Source organism: Callithrix jacchus, chromosome 21 (genome assembly GCF_049354715.1).
Source record: "Callithrix jacchus isolate 240 chromosome 21, calJac240_pri, whole genome shotgun sequence".
NCBI classification, from domain to species: Eukaryota; Metazoa; Chordata; class Mammalia; order Primates; family Cebidae; genus Callithrix; species Callithrix jacchus.
Window position 1 is genome coordinate 31,953,506 of NC_133522.1, and position 23,315 is coordinate 31,976,820.

Consider the following 23,315-nt stretch of genomic DNA (forward strand, 5'->3'; position numbering starts at 1 on the left):
TGCCTCAGCCTCCCGAGTAGCTGGGACTGCAGGCCAGTGCCTCCACACCTGGCTAATTTTTGTATTTTTAGTAGAGATGGGGTTTTGCCATGTTGGCCAGGCAGGTCTCGAATGCCTGACCTCAAGTGATCCACCTGCCTCAACCTCCCAAAGTTCTGGGATTACGGGTGTGAGCCACCCCACGTGGCTGAGTTTTATACTATTTTAAAACTGACTTACAACTAATGTATATTGTGTCATCTTTTGGATCATTTGATTTATTTTATTCTTTATTCCTCCCCTACTACCTGCTTTGTGTTATGGGTATTCCTTATATTACAGAACTTTTGTGTTACTTTTTAAAAAATTCAAATCATTATATGCTGCTACTGTTTTTAATAGGATATTGTTGTATAATAAGTTGAAATGTTTTAATGAAATTTGTGCATTTTACCTGCCATTTAAGATACTTGAATCTTTTCATTTCAATATAAATCTAGTAATTGGTAGTGGGTGGGGATGACAGAGTGCTTCTAAAACTAAGGAATGTAGGAAGATCTAGTAATGTTGCAATTTTAGGATTTAAAGTTTTTCTTCTCTTAAGAGTGAGAGGATGAATTAGCGTAGTCTTTTTGGAAGACCACGTAGCATTTAATTAATATCTGTTAATGTGAAATGTGAAATACCTAAGAGTTCCACTTCAGCAAATTGTTGCTACAGAAATGCTCACCTGGGTGGGTAAAGGTATATTCCTGAGGATGTTCATGGCTTTTCAAAAACTGAGAACACATCAGAAGTTCCAATAATGAGATTTAATAAATTAATTCCATAGAATAGAATTCGAGGTAGCCATTAAAAACTGGTGAACCAGAACTATATGGGCAGGGTCGGATGAGAGAAAAAATACTTTGAAAACACTTGTAATCTTCACATCAGTCTTTGAAATCAGCATATTCTTAGTCATGCTCTGCACATGTAGAAACAGATTTAAAGAGGTTAAATAATTTGCCCAATTTGTGGCTACAAAGGGGTATACGGGAATTTGAACCCAGACCTCTGTGGCTCTAGAACTCTCTTCACTTGTTTGAGGCAAATTAAAAAAAAAAACAAAAAACAAAACCTTTTTAAAGGTTTATAGTGAATATAACTCAGTGTCACTGGAATTTGCGTGGTTTTGCTCATATGTAAAATAAAGGGAAATCTGGACTTGATCTCTTAGTTGTCTTTCAGCTGTAATATTTATTGCTTTATTTATAAAATACTTGATCTATCCAATGAAAGTATGGCCTGTAGATTACTCAACCTCTTATAGCTTCTCAATAAATATCAGTTGGATAATTGGTAATACTTATAATTCATATTGTCATAGAATTCAGGGCCAGCTTTGGATCTAAGGGCGTTTTACATTATTCCTCATCCCTCTTTCCTCCTTAAAAAGGATATGAGGATCACAGCTTCTATTCTCCATGTCAATGCAAACATACATTTAATCAGAGGTCTTGATGCTGTGGTAGTGCTCTTATATTTTCAGATGTGGGCTGACTTTAAAGCTGAGGGAACAATAGCTAAGTTGCACTTTTTTGAAGAATGTAACACAAGATCAAATACTGGTCTTGAGTTTTGTCCTTGTTCTGGCTTTTAGTGAACTGGCTAATGTGTTGAGTACCTGAGAGCTAATACTTTCAGAGTTATATATGCCATCGCTTCTAGTGTATATTACCAGTCATAATTAATTTAATCTATCTGCCTGCAAGGTTACACAGTTCTTTTTTTTTTTTTTGAGCTACAGTTGCTCTGTTGCCCAGGCTGAGTGCAGTGGCGCTCACTGCAACCTCTGCCTCCTGGGTCCAAGCGATTCTCGTACCTCAGTCTCCTGAATAGCTAGGATTACAGGCATGTACCATCACGCTTGGCTAATTTTTGTTTAGACAGGGTTTCACCATGTTGCCCAGGCTGGTCTGAAACTTCAGACCTCAGGTGATCTGCCTGCCTCGGACTCCCAAATTACTGGGATTGCAGGTGTGAGCCACTGTGCCCAGTCCTACACAGTTTGTCCTGTCCCCTGTTCAAGTTAGAGTCATAGTCATTTCTCATGTGTTTGTACCATGACTACACCATCAGTTGAATTATTAGGAATGAGAGTAGGACATGCAGCTATATGCCATGCAGACACAGTTATAAATTATGCAAGATAATTATAATGGAAGCCTGTCTTTAAGCTGATGACAAAGTGCGTGGAAGTCAGAATTAACATTTTGTCATCAATTTGCCATAGTGTGAAATGCATTCATTATAAGGATATATGAAGGAAAACACACTAATACTGAAATGATACAGAATTATGATTAGATATTCATAGCTAGGTGAAGTAGTAAGGTCATAAGTACTTTATTTTTTTTTAGGGAGGGAAGGAGGAAGGGAGGAAGGCAGGTAGGGAGGGGAGGAGGAAGGGATGAAGGAAGGAAGGGAGGAAGGAGGGGGAGGGAGGGAAGGGAAGGAAGGAATTCAAGCAATGAGAGAGACATTGCCAACCTGGATCTAGAGGTTTACAAGTTGATTTCTTTTTTTGAGAGAAGGAAAGAAAAAAAAATGAGTAAAGGAGAGAAAGAAAGAGGAAGAGAGAGAGGGAGGGTGAACAGAAATATTGCTTTATTCTGAAAAAAAAAAAGGGTATTAATAATGGCCAATCAATGTTTCATTTAAACCTATGAGTAGGTGTGATGTGGTATTGACAAGAATGTATATTTTGTGTATTTGAAGTGGAGAGCTCTATAAATATTTATTAAGTTTACTTGTTCTGGATCTGAGTTCGAGTCCTTGATATCCTTATTTATTTTCTGTCTCATTGAATCTAAGTCTCTATGTATCTGGGTGTTAGGATCATCAGCTCTTGTTGTTGCATTGATCCTTTTACCACTATATCTTTGTTGCTTTAAAATCTATTTTATCCGCTACGAGAATGGCAACTCCTGCTTTTTATTTATTTATTTATTTATTTATTTATTTTTGCTCTCCATTTGGTTGGTAAATCTTTCTCCATCCCTTTGTTTTGAGTCTTTGTGTATCTTTGCATGTGAAACAGGTCTGGATGTAACATGCCGTTGGGTTTTGGCTGTGTCTTTTGATTGGGGGATTTAGTAGATTTAAATTTATGGTTACTGCCATTTGATGTTAACTGGCTGTTTGATCCATTCGTTGATGAAAATTCTTCTTTATGTTGGTGCTCTTTACTTTTTGGTATATTTTTAGTAAGACTAATACTGGTTGTTTCTTTCTGTGTGTAATGCCTCTTTCAGAAGCTCTTGTAAAGCAGGCCTGGTGGTAATAAAATCTCTGAGTACTTGCTTGTTCATAAAAGATTTTATTTTTCCTTCAGTTGTGAAGCTTAGTTTGGCTGGATATGAAATTCTGGGCTGAAGGTTCTGTTCTTTGAGGATGTTGAATATTGGCCCCCACTCTCTTCTGGCTTGTAGAGTTTCTGCTGAGAGATCTGCTGTAAGTCTGATAGGCTTCCCTTTGTGGGTAACCTGCCCTTTCTCTCTGGCTGCCCTTAGTATTTTCTCCTTCGTTTCAACCCTGGTGAATCTAACGATTATGTGCCTTGGGTTGCTCTTCTTGAGGAATATCTTTGTGGTGTTCTCTGTATTACCTGGGGTTGAATATTAACCTGCTTTGCTAGTTCAGGAAAATTTTCCTGAATAATATCCTGAAGGGTATTTTCCAGCTTGGATTCATTCTCTCCGTTGCATTCAGGTACACCTATCAAACGTAAATTAGGTCTTTTCACATAGTCCCACATTTCTTGGAGACTTTGCTCATTCCTTTTTATCCTTTTTTCTCTAATCTTGTCTTCTTGCTTTATTTCATTAAGTTGGACTTTGACCTCTGTTATCCTTTCTTCTGCTTGAACAATTCGAGTGTTTAAACCTGTATTGTATTCTTCAGTTCCATTAATTCACTTCTATTCCTAAGTTGTCTATTCTCAATAGGATTTCATCAAACCTTTTTTCAAAGTTCCTAGTTTCTTTACGTTGGGCTACAACATGTTCTTTTAACTCACAGAAGTTTCTTATTACCCATTCCTTGAAGAGTGATTCTGTCATTGGGATGCGCTCGTTCTCTGTCAAGCCTTGTTCCATTGTTGATGTGGAACTGTGATCATCTTTAGAGGGAGAGGCGTTCTGATTTTGAGTATTCTCAGCCTTTTTACGCTGGTTTCTTCCCATCCTCCTGTCATCTTTGAAATTACCAACTTTCAGATTAGGTCTCTTGAGTGGACATCCAAGTTGTTAGTTCCCAGGGCCAGAACAGCGGCGTTAAGACTGATGGTGCTTTTCTGCCCAGGATTCTCCTGTCTGGCTTCCTTCTTGTGTCCGTAATGGGCGACTCTGCCTTCCCTGGGCTCCAACCCTCGGTCAGAAGGGGAGCCGGCCCTGTTTACTCTGCTCCGAGAGCTGCCGCGCTGAGGTGCCGGCGAAACCGCTGCGCCAACCACAAGAGTCTCGCTGGCGGCCCGTGTGGGTCCTCCAAGCCTCAGTCAGAATAGGAGCCAGCCCTGTTTACTCTGCTCTGAGAGCTGCCACGCCGAGGTGCTGGTGAAACCGCTGCGCCGGCCACAAGAGTTGCGCTGGCTACCGTGTGGTTCCTCCACTGGGGATCTTCTGCTCCATGAGCGACCAGATTTTGTCTGAAAATATGGCATCCTCTAGTTCTCTGCGCTTTGACTGAAAGCTGCAATCCCGAGCTGTTATCGATCGGTCATCTTGGATCGTTCCCCCTCATAAGTACTTTAATTTTATTAACTTTATGCTGAGAGTTTTAAGAGTAAACCCTTCAATATGTAGCATTGTTTACAAGGCAGATATGATAAGAATAAGTTAATATATTTAGATAAATTGTCACCATTAATTAAACACTCTTACTTATTCATGACAGACATAGCATTACCTTCTACTTTAAATACATTTCAGAATGAATAATTGCCTTTTGGAATTATTTAAAATCCCAAACTAGACTCCAGAGATAGAGAAAACTGACACGATAAATTTGGTGGTATGCTATCCCGAATTTCTTCCTCAGTAGTGAAAGTATTTTAAATTTTGGCAAAGAATTAAATATGACAAGCTAGATAATGTGTTCTTATTATTTAATTAGTATGTTCAGTAATTGTTTGGCACATCCATTTATACTAAACCAGAGGCGAGGGACTTAATCTAATGATTACACTAAAAGAATCTTACTCATTTTACCCATGGTTAGCTGGATCCAGAACGAAGTTTATTTGACCAAGGAGTAAAGACAGATGGAACTGTACAGCTTAGTGTACAGGTAATTTCTTACCAAGGTAAGTTACTTTTGATGATAGTTATTTAAATTTTAGCTCATGTTTTTCTGATATAATTTATAAGTTTTAGGTGTTGTAGATGGTTGTCTAAATTACTTGATATAATAGCCAGTGTTCATACTTTTGGTTTAGTAGTTATATTTGACAGGGTGAAACAGATAGTATAATAGATTCTACCTCGCTCAATTGTATAGTATAATAAATTCTACCTCGCTCAGTTGTAAAAGGATGTATGGCAGTAAATAGCAGAATCATAGAGTGCTGAAAGTCGGCAGGTTCCAGCTCACTTCCTAAGAGTACCTCAGCCACACTGGAGAACTGGACTGCCAAGGAAGCTGCTGCCCTGCCATGATTTGGAAAAATAACAATACCTGGAAGCTACCATGGTAGCTGTCAGCTTTAACCACGTTGCCTTTACAGTGATTCACACTAGTCAAAAGGCTTCGGCTGGGCACAGGACCTCATGCCTGTAATCCCAGCACTTTGGAAGGGTGAGGCAGGTAGATCACTTGAGGTCAGGAGTTCAAGACCAGCATGGTCAACATGGTGAAACCTCATCCCTACTAAAAATAAAAATGAGCCGGGCATGGTAGCACATGCCTGTAATCCCAGCTAGTTGGGTGGCTAAAACAGGAGAATCACTTAAACCCAGGAAGTGGAGGTTACAGTGAGCAGAGATTGTGTCACTACACTCTATCCTGGGCAACAAGGGCAAAACTCTGTCTCAAATAAATAAATAAAATAGATGTCATCTGCCTCAATGGTCCCCAGCCTTTTTTGGCACCAGGGACCAGTTCCATGGAAGACAATTTTTCCATGGATTGGGGCAGGGGAATTCAAGCACATTACATTTATTGTGTGCTTTATATGTATTATTATTACGTGTGGGGGTGATGGAAGACAGTGACAGAGTATCAGGCATTAAATTCTCATAAGGAGCACACAACCTAGATACTTAGCATGTGCAGCTCACAATAGGGTTTGCGCTTCTATGAGAATCTAATGCTACCACTGATCTGGCAGGAAGCAGAGCTCAGGCAGTAATTTAAGCAATAGGGAGCAGCTGTAAATACAGATGAGCCTTCATCCACTCACCTGCCAATCATCTCCTGTTGTGTGGTCTGTGGCCTGGGGTTTGGGGACTCCTGATCTGCCTGCTTGCCCCTGCTTAACTCATTTCCAAGTAGAAGGCTTACACCAGTGATTCTAAAGCCTAAATCATGCCTGGAACCCTAGCTGCAAGGAAATCCAGTCTGTACAGTTTAGCACAGAGAGAAGAATTTGTAATAGACATAGAGTCATCTAGTCAGCCTTATCCATTACAGTATTTTACTAATCTTGTATAAGTACCCAAATTAGAAAAGAAAATTAGGAAACCATTTTTTGGTGGGTTGAATTTTAGTTTTTTAAAATTTAGAATAATTTCATCTCTGGACATACATTGTTCACAATTATGTTTTACAAACCAAATTTTTCTTCAGACTCTGAAAATGGTAGTTACTTCTGATCCTGAATTCCCTCAGGATTGATTATTGGGAATAGGAAATAAATTAGTGGTTTTTATCTTTAAAAGCCTAGTGACCTCTTGATGCCACTGTGTTTAAAAAGAGTTTACTTAAAGCCATAAAATTATTAAATTTAGATGAAGGATTAGGGAATAGATTTTTAAAAATATATTTTTGATTCTGATTATTTTTATCATGTATATTTAAAAAGTTATTTTGTTAATGAATGATAGTACAGTTTCTTGCAATACTGGTTTTCGCAGGAGATTGAAGTTGAATTGTGCTTTTTTTTAAACTGTACTTGGATTGAATTTTTATAGATTGTAATATATTCAATAAGGAACGGAAGCAGTTATATAATATGATAGTGTCTTAGAGCTGTTATTTTAGTCTGAGGTTATTTCATAAAGGGCTAATTCCATTTTGAATAGATAAATAATTGTCTGTCTTACAGATAACTGCTTTTATGGCATAATTTCTTGGCTTAATTATAATTTCTGAAACACAGGTTTAAATGCTTTGATTCTGGATAGTTGAGGAGCCTTTGTTAATAAATTATTTATCTTTCTTTTTATTTTTTTTTTAGAAATTACAGTTATTAACACCTATATACTAAGGGCTTAAAACTATTCAGGATTTGGGGTTTCATCCAATTTAAAATGAAAATTAGAATTTAATGGCAAATTTAATTTAGCAAATTTGTCATTATTTATAACACATCTACTTTGTGCTTTAAAAAGAAAAACCGAGTCAGAAATTATAATTTTAATTTCCTTAGAAGGATTTTTTAAAATTCCGAGGATAGGTAGCTACTTATTCATACTCTTACCTAGTCTAATTTTTATTTTGTTTCATATTGGTAATTTTTATTTTTATTTTTTTGTGGTAAGAACTGGTATTTCTTTTTTTCTAATGATGTTTAGAGGTAGGGTTTGTGTATCTTATTTTTTATAAAATTATTTTAAACTTGTGGAAAAGTCACAAGACTAGTAAAAGAATTCTTGAGTATCTTTCACCCAGATTCCCCAAATGTTAACTTTTACTACCTTTGCTTTATTTGATGTAGTTTTTCTCTACCATTCAGAAACATAAATTATTTTTGGGTGACTTCTGTGTTTTCATTTAGATTTATATATTTTTTTATCCACTGTTAAGGAATTGAACCCAAGTTAAACATCCTTGAAATTGTTAAACCTGCGGACACTGTTGAAGTTGTTATTGATCCAGATGCCCACCATGCTGAATCAGAAGCACATCTTGTTGAAGAAGCTCAAGTGATAACTCTTGATGGCACAAAACACATCACAACCATTTCAGATGAAACTTCAGAACAAGTGACAAGATGGGCTGCTGCACTGGAAGGCTATAGGAAAGAACAAGAACGCCTTGGGATACCCTATGGTAATAAAGTACATAATTCTATATTGGGTAGAAAAATAGGAATTTAGCTTGACGTAGAAGACACTAGGGTAAGTTATAATCTATTGTATATGTAAAGTTATTAGATTTTTCTGTATCTCTGTCTTTTTTAATTGTAATGCACATTTAAGCTCATAGGGTGGACAAATTCTGTCCTGCATCCTGGAAATACAAAGAAGTCTAAAAAAATTCTGCTCTTAGGGTGTTGAGAGTGTAGTTGAAGAGAGAGAAGATAGATGAAAAGAGATAATTGCCATAAAAGATAACATGTTTTTAAACTGTCAGTAACTCTGGTAGAAGCAGCATGTTATTGGAATCTCAAGGGGATCATGGTTGGCCTGAGAGAAAGTTGAAAAAGAGTTTATTATAAGTAAGATACTACTGGGCAGAGAAAGACATTTAAGACAGGAAATGTTATGTGCAAAGCTTAGACTTGGGGGTATGCATGAGTAGTGACAAAATTCAGTGGTTAAGGAATTACTCTGTAGCATTACAGAACTGTTTTTGATTGATGAAAATGATAATTGAAAAATGACTATGGCAGTGGTGTATGGCTTATGTTAGAACAGGTAGAGACTGAGTGAAGGGAAAACAGGAGCATATTATTATAGTTGTAACTAGATGATAATGTCTACATTAGCCCAGACTAGGCGATTTCTTTGTTGAGTAGAAAGGAAAAAGTGGATGAAAACAGTGATAGGACTGAATAGATTGGCAGATTTTATGAGGGTAGAGAGGGAAGATACAATATTGATCTAACTTCCTCAAGCTTCATCTTGGTAACTAAAACAGTAGTAATCTTGATAAAAATTGGTTCCATCTTTATTACATATTTAGTGAACACGACTGTACACCAGGCACTATGTTAAATGCTGGGCTTAATGATTGTACACTAGAAAGAGCTTGCCTTCGGAAGCCCAGCTGGGGAAGTAGGGAAGTCTGGTATAGGAAATATTCTTTCAAGAGAAGGTGGATAGCACTTGATTTTGAAGTGAAAGTTCATATTCAGCTGGAGGTAGCCAGAAAATGGTTTCAGCTATATAAGATTTGGGCTGGAGATGTTACATGAGACTCATTCACATGAATTTGTATTTGAAACTATAAAAGTATATGTAGTCCCTGATGGAGAGCAAGAAATGGAAAAGAGCACACAATTAAAGCCTATTTCCTAAACCCTATAAAAATGTAGGGTTGGAGAAAAGGAAGACAACAAATAACCAAAGAGATAGAAAGAAAGAACTGATATGTATGATGTCACTCAAATTGAGGGGAGAGTTCGAATTGTCAAGACTCTCAGATGCTGCTGAGAAAATCAAAGGACGCTGACTGGTATCTCAGATTTGATGATCAAAGGATCATTCTTAGATTTAGACAAAAGTAACGAGTCGGTGAGACAAAACAGAATGATAAGAAATAGACATCTTAGAAATGGGGGCAGATGAGGAAGAATGCTGGGTAACAAATAATACTGATGGTCCAAGAGTTGGTGGGGACCTGAGTGTATTTGTAAATGAAATAGTATTGTTGGGTTTTTTTGTCCTTTTTTTATTTTTAGAGACAAGGTTGTACCCTGGGAGCAGGGCTGATGAAAGAAAAGCTGTATTATTACAGAACTACTGTTTTCCCGAGGACATTTTTTTCTTTCTTTAAACCAAACCTAAAAGACACATTAAATGATAGAGCTTACCCATGGAACTGAAAGAGAGCTATGGAACCAGACAGTTAGTGTAGAATTTTATCTCTGCACTGACCAGAACTGTAGCCACTAAACACATGTGAGCACTTGAGGTGTCCCTGATCAAAATTGAGATGTGTTGTAAATGTAAAATATCCATTAAAAGAAAAATAACATAAAATCTTTTTAAATTTTTTATTGAATACCAGTTGAAATAACATTTGGCATGTTAAGTTAAAATACATGTATTATTAAGATGTATTTCACCAACTTTTTAAATGTAACTATTAGAAAATTTGAAATTACATAATGGTCTGCATTATATTTCTGTTGGACAGCCCTGATCTTGATCGTTGTAGCCTTCAGTTCTGGATGCTCTTCCTGCATTATTTTGATAATTGCCTCTGTGTTCTTTTTTCTGGAATTCCTGTTGAATCTCTTGTGTTGATCTGCTGCATCTTTCTTCTTGCTTATTTTTCATCTTACCTATCTGCACTACTTGCTGCCAGATTTTCTTGTCTTTCTAATATAACCTGATGTTTAATTTTAATTTACAAGGGCTCTTTATTTTTGTTTGCTCCTTTCTGTAGCATTCCGATCTTACATTGCCAATCATGTTTTCTCCTACTTCTCTGAGTCTATTGATTATAGGTTTTTTTTTTTAACTTTATAAAAAGTTTTACAGCATTATTTGTTTCTTCTGGATTCTGTTTCTCTTGTGGTTTTTATTTGTTTTGTTTTTAATTTCTCTCAAATATCTAATTATTTTTGCTCATCTTTTCACATTTAAGAATTAGTTGCTTTAGGCCAGGCACAGTGGCTCATGCCTGTAATCCCAGCACTTTGGGAGGCCGAGGCAGGTGGGTCACTTGAGGCCAGGAGTTTGAGACCAGCCTGCCAACATGGTGAAATGCTGTCTCTACTAGAAATATAAAAATTAGCTGTAATTCCAGCTACTTGGGAAGCTGAGGCACAAGAGTCTCCTGAACCTGGGAGGTGGAGGTTGTAGTGAGCAACTTCAAGAGGGAGGGAAGAGGATCTGGTTCATATTTTGGCAAATAAAGCTAGCTTCCTAGCATCCTCTTTTGATTTTTTTTCAATGCAACTGCAAATTTTTTTTAAACTTGGATAATTTACTTCATTTCTCTCCAGAATAATCTCATGTTTTATTCTTTGACATTTGGCCCACGGGAGAGAAATTTTGCATTTTGTTTTTCTTGATACAGTTCCAACTGAGGTTGAACCAAGTGACTCCATCAGAAATTTAGATTAAGAAATTGAAAAGGAACTGAGAAAAAAATTACAGCATGTTTTTTTCTTCATATACATTTACCTCACTTATTTGGGGAAAGAAAACATATGTATGTATATTGACAAGTTAACTGTAAATTTATATAGCATCTAAAATGGAACTAAGCTAAAGTTAATATTTTCTTTCTAGATCCCATACAGTGGTCCACAGACCAAGTCCTGCATTGGGTGGTTTGGGTAATGAAGGAATTCAGCATGACTGACATAGACCTCACCACACTCAACATTTCTGGAAGAGAATTATGTAGTCTCAACCAAGAAGATTTTTTTCAGCGGGTTCCTCGGGGAGAAATTCTCTGGAGTCATCTGGAACTTCTCCGAAAATGTATGTAATTACAGTTATTTATTTACATTGTAACTTAAGCGTAATTTTATTTCCTTATAACTTTGTTTTCATCATGTTTACTGATGATAAATAAGCAATAACAACATTTATTTACTGTATAATGCTATGCTGAAAGCTCTATATGTTATCTCATATAATTGGTATGGTAATGCCACAAATCATTACTTTCCTTATTTTTTAGATAGGAAAGTGAGGCTTTGAGAACCCCACAAAGTCACAGCTAGGAAGTGGCAGAGCCAGGATTCAAGCCCAGGCTAACATTAGAAATTCAAGTTCTTAAATAAGATGATGTGCCCTACACTTAGCCCTCTTCATACATTCTATTGGTTGCCTTCTGTTTGATCAGGTCTTACATTTACGGCTCATCTAGAAACTTAAGATCATCTGTTTTCAGGTGGCTTCCTTCCCATTCTCTTCATTATTGATGAGATTGTCTTTTTTTAGTCTTTACTATTAACTGGATAGAGCCAAGCGAGAGGGAAGTATATGCAACCACTTTCTTGAATTGGAAACCACTGGTTATAACTTACAAAGCTTCAGACATTATTATGATTAAGTGACCATATAAAAAAATTGGACCAGCACTTTGGGAAGATAAGGTGGGCAGATCACTTGAGGTCAGAAGTTTAAGACCAGCCTGGCCAACGTGGTGAAACCCCGTCTCTACTAAAAATACAAAAAATAGCTGGGCAATGTGGTACATGTCTGTAGTCCCAGCTACTTGGGAGGCTGAGGCGAAAGGATTGCCTGAACCTGAAAGGCGGAGGTCATAAGTGATCTGAGATCATGCCACTGCACTCCACCATGGGTGATAGAGCAAGACTCCGTCTCAATTGAAAAAAAAAGGCCGGGGGGAGTTGGAAACTGCTTGGCTGTTTAAGAAAACAAGAGCGCAAATGTAAATTATTTCTGCTTGAATTTTAATCCATCTTATATTTCAGTAACTGTTAAGACACTAAAAGCAACCCATTCCTTGACAGTTTTGCATATCAGAAATGCTAGCCAGACCCACATATTTTTCAGAACACATGAATACGACACACTCTGACTTTGCTTTTCTAGCAGTTGTGGATGAAAATGTTATTGGTAGCATTTTGTTCTATTATATACCCAATAAGGGGAGAGCTCTGGTGGAGGGATTTCCCACATTGATTTAGTGCTTGCAGTTTTCATTCAAGGTGCTTTCTCTGCTCGGGTGCAGTGGCTTACTCCTGTAATCCCAGCACTTTGGGAGTCTGGGGTGGGAGGATCACTTGAGGTCAGGAGTTCAAAGTGCTTTCTCTGCTGGTGAATAAGAAATGAGCTCTGGAGAGAGGCATTTCTTCATTGTTTATATCTATAATTTTACTTTCATAAGGATTCTCTCAGGTTTTTTTTTTTTTTTTTTTTAGGTTTTTTTTTTTAGGGTAATGCATCTTGTATTTATTTATTTTTTATTATTTTTTTTATTTTATTTTTTTTAATTTTTTATTTGATTATAGATTTTGGGGTACATGAGCAGAGCATGCGAGACAGTTGCGTAGGTACACACATGGCAGTGTGCTTTGCTTTTCTTCTCCCCTTCACCCACATTTGGCATTTCTCCCCAGGCTATCCCTCCCCACCTCCCCCTCCCACTGGCCCTCCCCTTTTCCCCCCAATAGACCCCAGTGTTTAGTACTCCCCTTTCTGTGTCCATGTGTTCTCATTTTTCATCACCCACCTATGAGTGAGAATATGCGGTGTTTCATTTTCTGTTCTTGTGTCAGTTTGCTGAGGATGATGTTCTCCAGATTCATCCATGTCCCTACAAACGACACGAACTCATCATTTCTGATTGCTGCATAATATTCCATGGTGTATATGTGCCACATTTTTCCAATCCAGTCAGGTTTTTTTAAAATATGTATGATACTAGCCGGGCGCAGTGGCTCACGCCTATAATCCCAGCACTTTGGGAAGCCGAGGTGGGCGGATCATGAGGTCAAGAGATCGAGACAATCCTGGCCAACATGGTGAAACCCCGTCTCTACTAAAAACACAAAAAATTAGCTGGGCATGGTGGCTCGTGCCTGTAATCCCAGCTACTCAGGAGGCTGAGGCAGGAGAATTGCCTGAACCCAGGAGGCGGAGGTTGAGGTGAGCCGAGATTGTGCCATTGCACTCCAGCCTGGGTAACAAGAGCGAAACTGTCTCAAAAAAAATATATATATATATACAAAAATTAGCTGGGCGTGGTGGTATGCACCTGGAGTCCCAGCTACTCAGGAGTCTGAGGAGAATTGTTTGAACCTAGGAGGCAGAGATTGCAGTAGGCCGGGCTTGCGCCACTGCACTTCAGCCTGATGCCTGGTGACAGAGCAAAACTCTGTCTCAAAAAGAAAAAAAAAATTATCTATGATACTAAAAGACAGTACATTCATTGTATTTGTAGCATTTATTTCCAGTTTCAGTTCTTACTAGATAAATAAGTTGAATGTCCTGGTTGAAGCTTTATCCTTGGTTTCACAGATTTCCGTCTCTGCAGAGGTTTTGAAATGAATAAGGTAAATTCTGAATTGTGAAACATGTGAGTCATGTTTATTGAAACACTTTCTTGTAAGAATTCTCAAGAATACAACAAGGATAGTGCATAGATGATCGTTTCATTTTTCCCAAACCCACATTTTTCCATTCTATCTCAGGTCAGCTCTTTGTTGTGGCTCTTTTTGGTTCTCTTATTGCTTCCCAAACTTCCTAGAACAGAAGTCAAAGGTGTCTTGTATATCTTTTCATTTCCATGCAGTTGAATGAGTCTTCCTCAGAAAAGCTCTGTTCTGGAACCGTTGCTTTGTCTTTTTTTTTTTTTATTGCATTTTAGGTTTTGGGGTACATGTGCAGAGCATGCAATACAGTTGCATAGGTACACACATAGCAGTGTGTTTTGTTTGCTTTCTCCCCTTCACCCATATTTGGCATTTCTCCCCAGGCTATCCGTCCCCACCTCCCCCTCCCACTGGCCCTCCCTTTTTACCCCCAATAGACCCCAGGGTTTAGTACTCCCCTCTCTGTATCCATGTGTTCTCATTTTTCATCACCCGCCTGTGAGTGAGAATATGCGGTGTTTCATTTTCTGTTCTTGTGTCAGTTTGCTGAGAATGATGTTCTCCAGATTCATCCATGCCCCTACAAACGACACGAACTCATCATTTCTGATTGCTGCATAATATTCCATGGTGTATATGTGCCACATTTTCCCTGTCCAGTCTATCATCAATGGGCATTTGGGTTGATTCCAGGTCTTTGCTATTGTAAACAGTGCTGCAATGAACATTCGTGTGCATGTGTCCTTATAGTAGAACGATTTATAGTCCTTTGGATATATACCCAGTAATGGGATTGGTGGGTCAAATGGAATTTCTATTTCTAAGGCCTTGAGGAATCGCCACACTGTGTTCCACAATGGTTGAACTAATTTACACTCCCACCAACAGTGTAAAAGTGTTCCTTTTTCTCCACATCCTCTCCAGCATCTGTTGTCTCCAGATTGTTTAATGATCGCCATTCTAACTGGCGTGAGATGGTATCTCAATGTGGTTTTGATTTGCATCTCTCTGATGACCAGTGACGATGAGCATTTTTTTCATATGATTGTTGGCCTCATATATGTCTTCTTTCGTAAAGTGTCTGTTCATATCCTTTGCCCACTTTTGAATGGGCTTGTTTGTTTTTTTCCTGTAAATCTGTTTGAGTTCTTTGTAAATTCTGGATATCAGCCCTTTGTCAGATGGGTAAACTGCAAAAATTTTTTCCCATTCTGTTGGTTGCCGATTCACTCTAGAGACTGTTTCTTTTGCTGTGCAGAAGCTGTGGAGTTTGATTAGGTCCCATTTGTCTATTTTGGCTTTTGTTGCCAATGCTTTTGGTGTTTTGTTCATGAAGTCCTTGCCTACTCCTATGTCCTGGATGGTTTTGCCTAGATTTCCTTCTAGGGTTTTTATGGTGCCGGGTCTTATGTTTAAGTCTTTAATCCATCTGGAGTTAATTTTGGTGTAAGGTGTCAGGAAGGGGTCCAGTTTCTACTTTCTGCACATGGCTAGCCAGTTTTCCCAGCACCATTTGTTGATCAGGGAATCCTGTCCCCATTGCTTGTTTTTGTCAGGTTTATCAAAGATTGTATGGTTGTAGATATGTTGTGTTGCCTCTGATGCCTCTGTTCTGTTCCATTGGTCTATATCTCTGTTTTGGTACCAGTACCATGCTGTTTTGATTACTGTAGCCTTGTAGTATAGTTTGAAATCCAGTAGTGTGATGCCCCCCGCTGTGTTCTTTTTGCTTAGAATTGACTTGGCTATGCGGGCTCTCTTTTGGTTTCATATGAAGTCCATGGTGGTTTTTTCCAGTTCTGTGAAGAATATCAATGGTAGCTTGATGGGTATAGCATTGATTCTGTAAATTACTTTGGGCAGTATAGCCATTTTTACGATATTAATTCCTCTTAACCATGAACATGGAATGTTTCTCCATCTGTTTGTGTCCTCTCTGATTTCGTTGAGCAGTGGTTTGTAGTTTTCCTTGAAGAGGTTCCTTACATTCCTTGTGAGTTGTATTCCAGGGTATTTTATTCTGTTTGTAGCAATTGTGAATGGCAGTTCGTTCTTGATTTGGCTCTCTTTAAGTCTATTATTGGTGTAGAGGAAGGCTTGTGATTTTTGCACATTGATTTTATATCGTGAGACTTTGCTGAAGTTGCTTATCAGTTTCAGGAGTTTTTGGGCTGAGGCGATGGGGTCTTCTAGGTATACTATCATATCGTCTGCAAATAGAGACAATTTGGCTTCCACCTTTCCTATTTGAATACCCTTTATTTCTTTTTCTTGCCTGATTTCTGTGCCTAGAACTTCCAGTACTATATTGAATAGGAGTGGTGACAGAGGGCATCCTTGTCTAGTGCCGGATTTCAAAGGGAATGCTTCCAGTTTTTGCCCATTCAGTATGATATTGGCTGTTGGTTTGTCATAAATAGCTTTTATTACTTTGAGATACGTTCCATCGATACCGAGTTTATTGAGGGTTTTTAGCATAAAGGGCTGTTGAATTTTGTCAAATGCCTTCTCTGCATCAATTGAGATAATCATGTGGTTTTTGTTTTTGTTCTGTTTATGTGGTGAATTACATTGATAGACTTGCGTATGTTGAACCAGCCTTGCATCCCCGGGATGAATCCTACTTGATCATGATGAGTAAGTTTTTTGATTTGCTGTTGCAATCGGCTTGCCAATATTTTATTGAAGATTTTTGCATCTATGTTCATCATGGATATTGGCCTGAAGTTTTCTTTTCTTGTTGGGTCTCTGCCGGGTTTTGGTATCAGGATGATATTGGTCTCATAGAATGATTTGGGAAGGATTCCTTCTTTTTGGATTATTTGGAATAGTTTCAGAAGAAATGGTACCAGCTCCTCTTTGTGTGTCTGGTAGAATTTGGCTGTGAACCCCTCTGGACCTGGGCTTTTTTGGTGTGGTAGGTTCTTAATTGCTGCCTCGACTTCTGACCTTGTTATTGGTCTATTCATAGTTTCAGATTCCTCCTGGTTTAGGCTTGGGAGGACACAGGAGTCCAGGAATTTATCCATTTCTTCCAGGTTTACTAGTTTATGTGCATAGAGTTGTTTATAATATCTCTGATGATGGTTTGAATTTCTGTGGAATCTGTGGTGATTTCCCTTTTATCATTTTTTATTGCATCTATTTGGTTGTTCTCTCTTTTCTTTTTAATCAGTCTGGCTAGTGGTCTATTTTGTTGATCTTTTCAAAAAACCAGCTCTTGGATTTATTGATTTTTTGAAGGGTTTTTCGTGTCTCAATCTCCTTCAGTTCAGCTCTGATCTTAGTTATTTCTTGTCTTCTGCTGGGTTTTGAGTTTTTTTGATCTTGCTCCTCTAGCTCTTTCAGTTTTGATGATAGGGTGTCAATTTTGGATCTCTCCATTCTTCTCATATGGGCACTTATTGCTGTATACTTTCCTCTAGAGACTGCTTTAAATGTGTCCCAGAGATTCTGGCATGTTGTGTCTTCGTTCTCATTGGTTTCGAAGAACTTCTTTATTTCTGCCTTCATTTCGTTGTTTATCCAGTCAATATTCAAGCGCCAGTTGTTCAGTTTCCATGAAGCTGTGCGGTTCTGGGTTGGTTTCTGAATTCTGAGTTCTAACTTGATTGCACTATGGTCTGAGAGGCTGTTTGTTATTATTTCAGTTGTTTTGCATTTGCTGAGCAGTGCTTTACTTCCAATTATGTGGTCAATTTTAGAGTAGGTGTGATGTGGTGCTGAGAAGAATGTATATTCTGTGGATTTGGGGTAGAGAGTTCTGTAAATGTCTATCAGGTTTGCTTGCTCCAGGTCTAAGTTCAAGCCCTGGATATCCTTGTTGATTTTCTGTCTGGTTGATCTGTCTAATATTGACAGTGGAGTGTTAAAGTCTCCCACTATGATTGTGTGGGAGTCTAAGTCTCTTTGTAAGTCGTTAAGAACTTGCCTTATGTATCTGGGTGCTCCTGTATTGGGTCCATATATGTTTAGGATCGTTAGCTCTTCTTGTTGTATCGATCCTTTTACCATTATATAATGGCCTTCTTTTTCTCTTTTGATCTTTGTTGCTTTAAAGTCTATTTTATCAGAGATGAGAATTGCAACTCCTGCTTTTTTTTGCTCTCCATTTGCTTGGTAAATCTTCCTCCATCCCTTTATTTTGAGCCTTTGTGTATCCTTGCATGTGAGATGGGTTTCCTGGATACAGCACACTGATGGGTTTTGGATTTTTATCCACTTCGCCAGTCTGTGTCTTTTGATTGGTGCATTTAGTTCATTTACATTTAGGGTTAATATTGTTATGTGTGAACTTGATACTGCCATTTTGATGCTAGCTGGCTGTTTTGCCCGTTAGTTGTTGTAGATTCTTTATTATGTTGATGCTCTTTAGCGTTTAGTGTGATTTTGGAATGGCTGGTACTGGTTATTCCTTTCTATGTGTAGTGCCTCTTTCAGGAGCTCTTGTAAAGCAGGCCTGGTGGTGACAAAATCTCTGAGTACTTGCTTGTTCACAAAGGATTTTATTTTTCCTTCACTTCTGAAGCTCAGTTTGGCTGGATATGAAATTCTGGGTTGAAAATTCTTTTCTTTAAGGATGTTGAATATTGGCCCCCACTCTCTTCTGGCTTGTAGAGTTTCTGCCGAGAGAACTGCTGTGAGTCTGATGGGCTTCCCTTTGTGGGTGACCCGACCTTTCTCTCTGGCTGCCCTTAGTATTTTCTCCTTCATTTCAACCTTGTTGAATCTGACGATTTTGTGCCTTGGGGTTGCTCTTCTTGCGGAATATCTTTGTGGTGGTCTCTGTATTTCCTGTAATTGAGTGTTGGCCTGTCTTGCTAGGTGGGGGAAATTTTCCTGGATAATGTCCTGAAGAGTATTTTCCAGCTGGGATTCATTCTCTTCGTCACATTCTGGTACACCTATCAAACGTAGGTTAGGTCTCTTCACATAGTCCCACATTTCTTGGAGACTTTGTTCATTCCTTTTTGCGCTTTTTTCTCTGATCTTGGTTTCTCGTTTTATTTCATTGAGTTGATCTTCGACTTCAGATATTCTTTCTTCTGCTTGGTCAATTCGGCTATTGAAACTTGTGCATGCTTCGCGAAGTTCTCATATTGTGTTTTTCAGCTCCTTTAATTCATTCATATTCCTCTCTAAGTTATCCATTCTTGTTTTCATTTCCTCGAATCTTTTTCCATATCTTTTTCAATGTTCTTAGTTTTTTTGCATTGATTTAAAACATGTTGTTTTAGCTCACAAAAGTTTCTCATTATCCACCTTCTGAAGTCTAATTCCGTCATTTCGTCACAGTCATTCTCCGTCTAGCTTTGTTCCCTTGCTCGTGAGGAGTTTTGGTTTTTTCTAGGAGGCGAGGTGTTCTGGTTTTGGGTGTTTTCCTCCTTTTTTCGCTGGTTTCTTCCCATCTTTGTGGATTTATCCACCTGTCATCTGTGTAGTTGCTGACTTTTCGATTGGGTCTCTGAATGGACGCCCAGATTGTTGATGATGAAGTATTTCTGTTACTTGGTTTTCCTTCTACCAGTCTAGTCCCTTCGCTGTACGACTGCTGAGGTCCACTCCAGGCCCTGCTTGTCTGGGATGCACCTCTAGCAGCTGCGGAACAGTGAGGGGTGCTACCAGTTTCTTTTTCTGCTGTCTTTGTCCTAGAATGATGCCTGCCAAATGTCAGTCTTTTGGATATAGAGGGGTCAGGGAGCTGCTTGAGGAGACAGTCTGTACTTTATAGGAGCTCAATTGCTGAGCTGTGAGCTCTATTGTTCATTCAGAGCTGTTAGGCTGCTATGTTTAATTCTACTGCAACAGAACTCATAAAAAAAAACCCTTTTTTTCCCTGCTGCTCTTTCTGAAGGGATTGGGGCTTTATTTTTTAGTGTCCGCTGTGCTGTCCTGCCCAGCTAGGAGGCAGTCTAGTCACTATTTGCCTGCCAAGGCTCCGCCCTGCTGGTGTGAGGTTCGCCCTGTTGCTGCAGTCTCCGCCCTATTGCCACGGGCTACGCCCTGCGGTGGAGTCTCTCTGTTGTACCCGGTTGCCTCGGTAACGGCAGGCTGGGTCAGCAATGGGCGTGTACCTCAGTAGGGGCTGATTGCCTCGGTAGTGGCAGACGCCTCTGCCCCACGGAGCTGCGCTTTAAGGGAACTTCCTCACCGGGAGCGTTTGGAATCGCCATTTTGTCTCACTGCGCCACCCCAAACGCTGTGTCCCTGGGATTTCCTGGGCTGGCTCACTGTCCAAGTCCCGTTCAGTCTCAAGTTCAGCCCTCTCAGGTCTCAGTTTGCCGGTTCAAAACAGGGCACCCGTAACAGTGCGCTTTTGTATGGAGCGCTGTGGAGCGCCTCTGCGCTCCGGTGTGGGCTGCAGCCACAGCGGCTGCCGGCTACACCAGCCAAAACCTCTGCCTGTCGTCCCGCGTCTCTTTTATACCTGGGAATTTCCCCATTCTGTGGGCAACTAAGATCTGTCTGGAAATGCATCCCCGACTCACCCTCTCCACGCATCCAGCGAGAGCTTCAATCTTGGGTTGTTCTCACAGCCTGCTTTGTCTTTTAAAGCAACAAAGTCCTATAGCCTAGGTGAGTGTCTCACAGAATTTCTTGGTAATCCAGCCATGGTTCTTCACTCTGCCTGGGCAGGGAAATCCCATCTGGCTTGGAAATCTAGTGCTCAGTTCAGAATTGGGAGATGGGCAGGATGATGTGTAAGCGTATTTCTAACAGACTTTCTAGAATTCACAAGTCTGACTTCTCAGAACAGGGTTTCTTGAACACACCTGCAGTACTCTAGTCCCTCCTATAGAGAGAAGTCTGCAGCATATCTGTGAAAGGCACTGATTCTCGACAGAACTGTTTGATAATAACCCAGCCTCTATTATCCATCCTCAATGATCTCTCAAGAAGCAGCAGTATGGAAGAGGTAGAGCTCCTTCTTCAGACATTTGCATTAGATTGTTCACCTGAGCTGCCACCTGCCTGCAGTTCCCCTTATGTTGAAACGTCATCCAAGTCCTGCTGTCCATGGGGAGGATAATTAGGAAATGTTCCAGTACTACCAGTTCCATGATGTCCTTCTCGGCATAAATATCTGTCTTCTGTCACAAAAGGCAAAGAAAGGTCTCAGTTTGCTAAGGGTTTCTTTAGAAAAAATAATTGTTTTATTTCCGTAGTGTCTAATGTTTCTTCATAAAATGGCTCCATATGCCCCAGGACTTTGCCTCTTAAGACTGCTTCCTTTGTGCAAAGCAGCATGGATTTGGGGCTCCAGGGAGGAATGTGATATTCTGAGTGCTTATTCTCTGAAGAGACTGATCTTGGACCAGTCTTTTTTTTTCTCCTGTGGTCTGCCTTCTAATGAAACTCCAATATGAGAATTAGGACTTAGAAGGTGATTTTACAAGTTGATCACGCCTGTGCTGTGTGATTGGTGATGCTTTCGTTCGCCTCTTTTGAGGCTAGGGTCCTTTAGCCTCAAATGAAACAGTTTCAATTGTCTTTGCAGAACTTTTATAAAATTCTGAGGAAATTCTACTGCAAACATAAGGTGTGTATTTTTTTTTTCGTAATCAAGAAAGACCACAGTTCTGGAGAAGAATGCTTAGAACTAGGAGTCTGGATAAAACAGTGAGGTTGTCAGTTGACTGAAAAAGTAACTTTAGTGCGCTGTGCTTCTTAAAAACATGTTCCTTTAATCCTTGCAATAACCTCATGAGGCGATAAGTATAGGTGTCTAATTAAACATGAGGAAGTTAATGTTGAAAGAGGTTGGCAATTTTACCAAAGTCATATAGTCAGTAAGAACTAAGAACTGAATCCAGACCTGTCAAACCAGGGTCATATAATTGTTTTAAGTCCCCAGTCTTCTAATCTCAAAGCTCCCATCTGATAGGATTCAGACCTCTTTTTACTTCCCTAACCTTTTCCAGCTGTGTGTCTGCAACTGGGTCCTGGAAAGGCACCCTTAGCAGAGTCTTCTTGAGAGCCCAGGCCTCAGTACCCAGAATGATTGCTGGAGGGTATAGTTTCAATTTCAAGAGAGAGGCATGCAATATATGATGGGCACAAAGTAGGCTGAAGTAATAGAGACTGGGATGTGCAATTCTTGTGAGAGGTAAAGAATAACATTTAAGTAGACAATAGCAACAGATCAGTAATGAATTGTTCTGTAAAGGCTTATCTTAGGACCTTATAATATTTTTATGTTGGGAGCTGTATTTTTAGACATGAAATTATTTAGTTTAATTCAGACATTTAGGACCACTACAATTGTACTGAAAATTTGCTATCTTTAAGTAGAAGCATTATAAAGGTTAAGCAGCTTTGGTCAAAAGAAGATGGTATAACAAACAGATAATGGGAAGGAGGCCTTTTTGGTGGAGATATGTATCTAAATAACTTCTTTTTGGTGTGTATTTTATATTTGATCTGATCTTGAAGATTTCCATATTTTTACATGGTTTTATACAGATTTAGATATAAATATTTACATTTAAAAAACAATTGTTCTCTGCAGAACTTTACTGAACACTAAAACACATTGGAGCTTTTTCCTGTGTTACTTCTCTTAAAGGTATCTTTTCATTATAAAGTGACTATCAAATATTTTTAAGGTTTTTATGCCAATAAGTTTCTGTTTTTCAGTGTTTTGGTTTTAATTGTGGAGTTCTTTTTAAAAGAATCATGTTTATTAAGTTGAGTTTTACTAGAGTGGGGTTTTTATATTTTTGGTTTTAAATAAAAACAAATTTTTATGTTTTCTTCAGATGTATTGGCAAGTCAGGAACAACAGATGAATGAAATAGTTACAATTGATCAACGTGAGTATTCTTACCTATAATATTTTTATTAATAAGAAATGTTTGATACTGCAAGGTAGTAAAAAGGAAAACTATTTTAATTTTTTTTTCTACACACAAAATGTCTTTGATTCTGCGGAATCCAAGCTCTACACAAGTACTTTATAAGCTCTAGTAATGTTGTGTTTTTAAATGATATGATTACATAACAGCTTTTTTCGTATTTGAGTTCACTAAAATTTGTTAAGACATCGTTTGTTTCATCTTTACTGACTGTTAATTACCAAGTTGTAAGAACAGTGCTAACCACATTGATACCTGACAGAACTTTTATGCCTGATAATAACTGGATATTGGGTAGCATCCAATTAAAGTATCAG

The 23,315-nt window shown here is 38.7% G+C and overlaps 1 protein-coding gene across 2 annotated transcripts in view; it reads left to right on the top strand.

Moving 5' to 3' along the window:
* GABPA (GA binding protein transcription factor subunit alpha) overlaps positions 1-23,315 on the top strand; it is a 44,848-nt gene that overhangs the window by 11,773 nt on the left and 9,760 nt on the right. For both annotated transcript variants that reach the window (XM_002761327.7, XM_008986519.5), the window contains exons 4-7: positions 5,239-5,323; positions 7,984-8,229; positions 11,364-11,558; positions 22,903-22,956. In XM_002761327.7, coding sequence (XP_002761373.2) covers positions 5,239-5,323; positions 7,984-8,229; positions 11,364-11,558; positions 22,903-22,956 — 580 coding nt within the window. The remainder of the gene's footprint in view (positions 1-5,238; positions 5,324-7,983; positions 8,230-11,363; positions 11,559-22,902; positions 22,957-23,315) is intronic.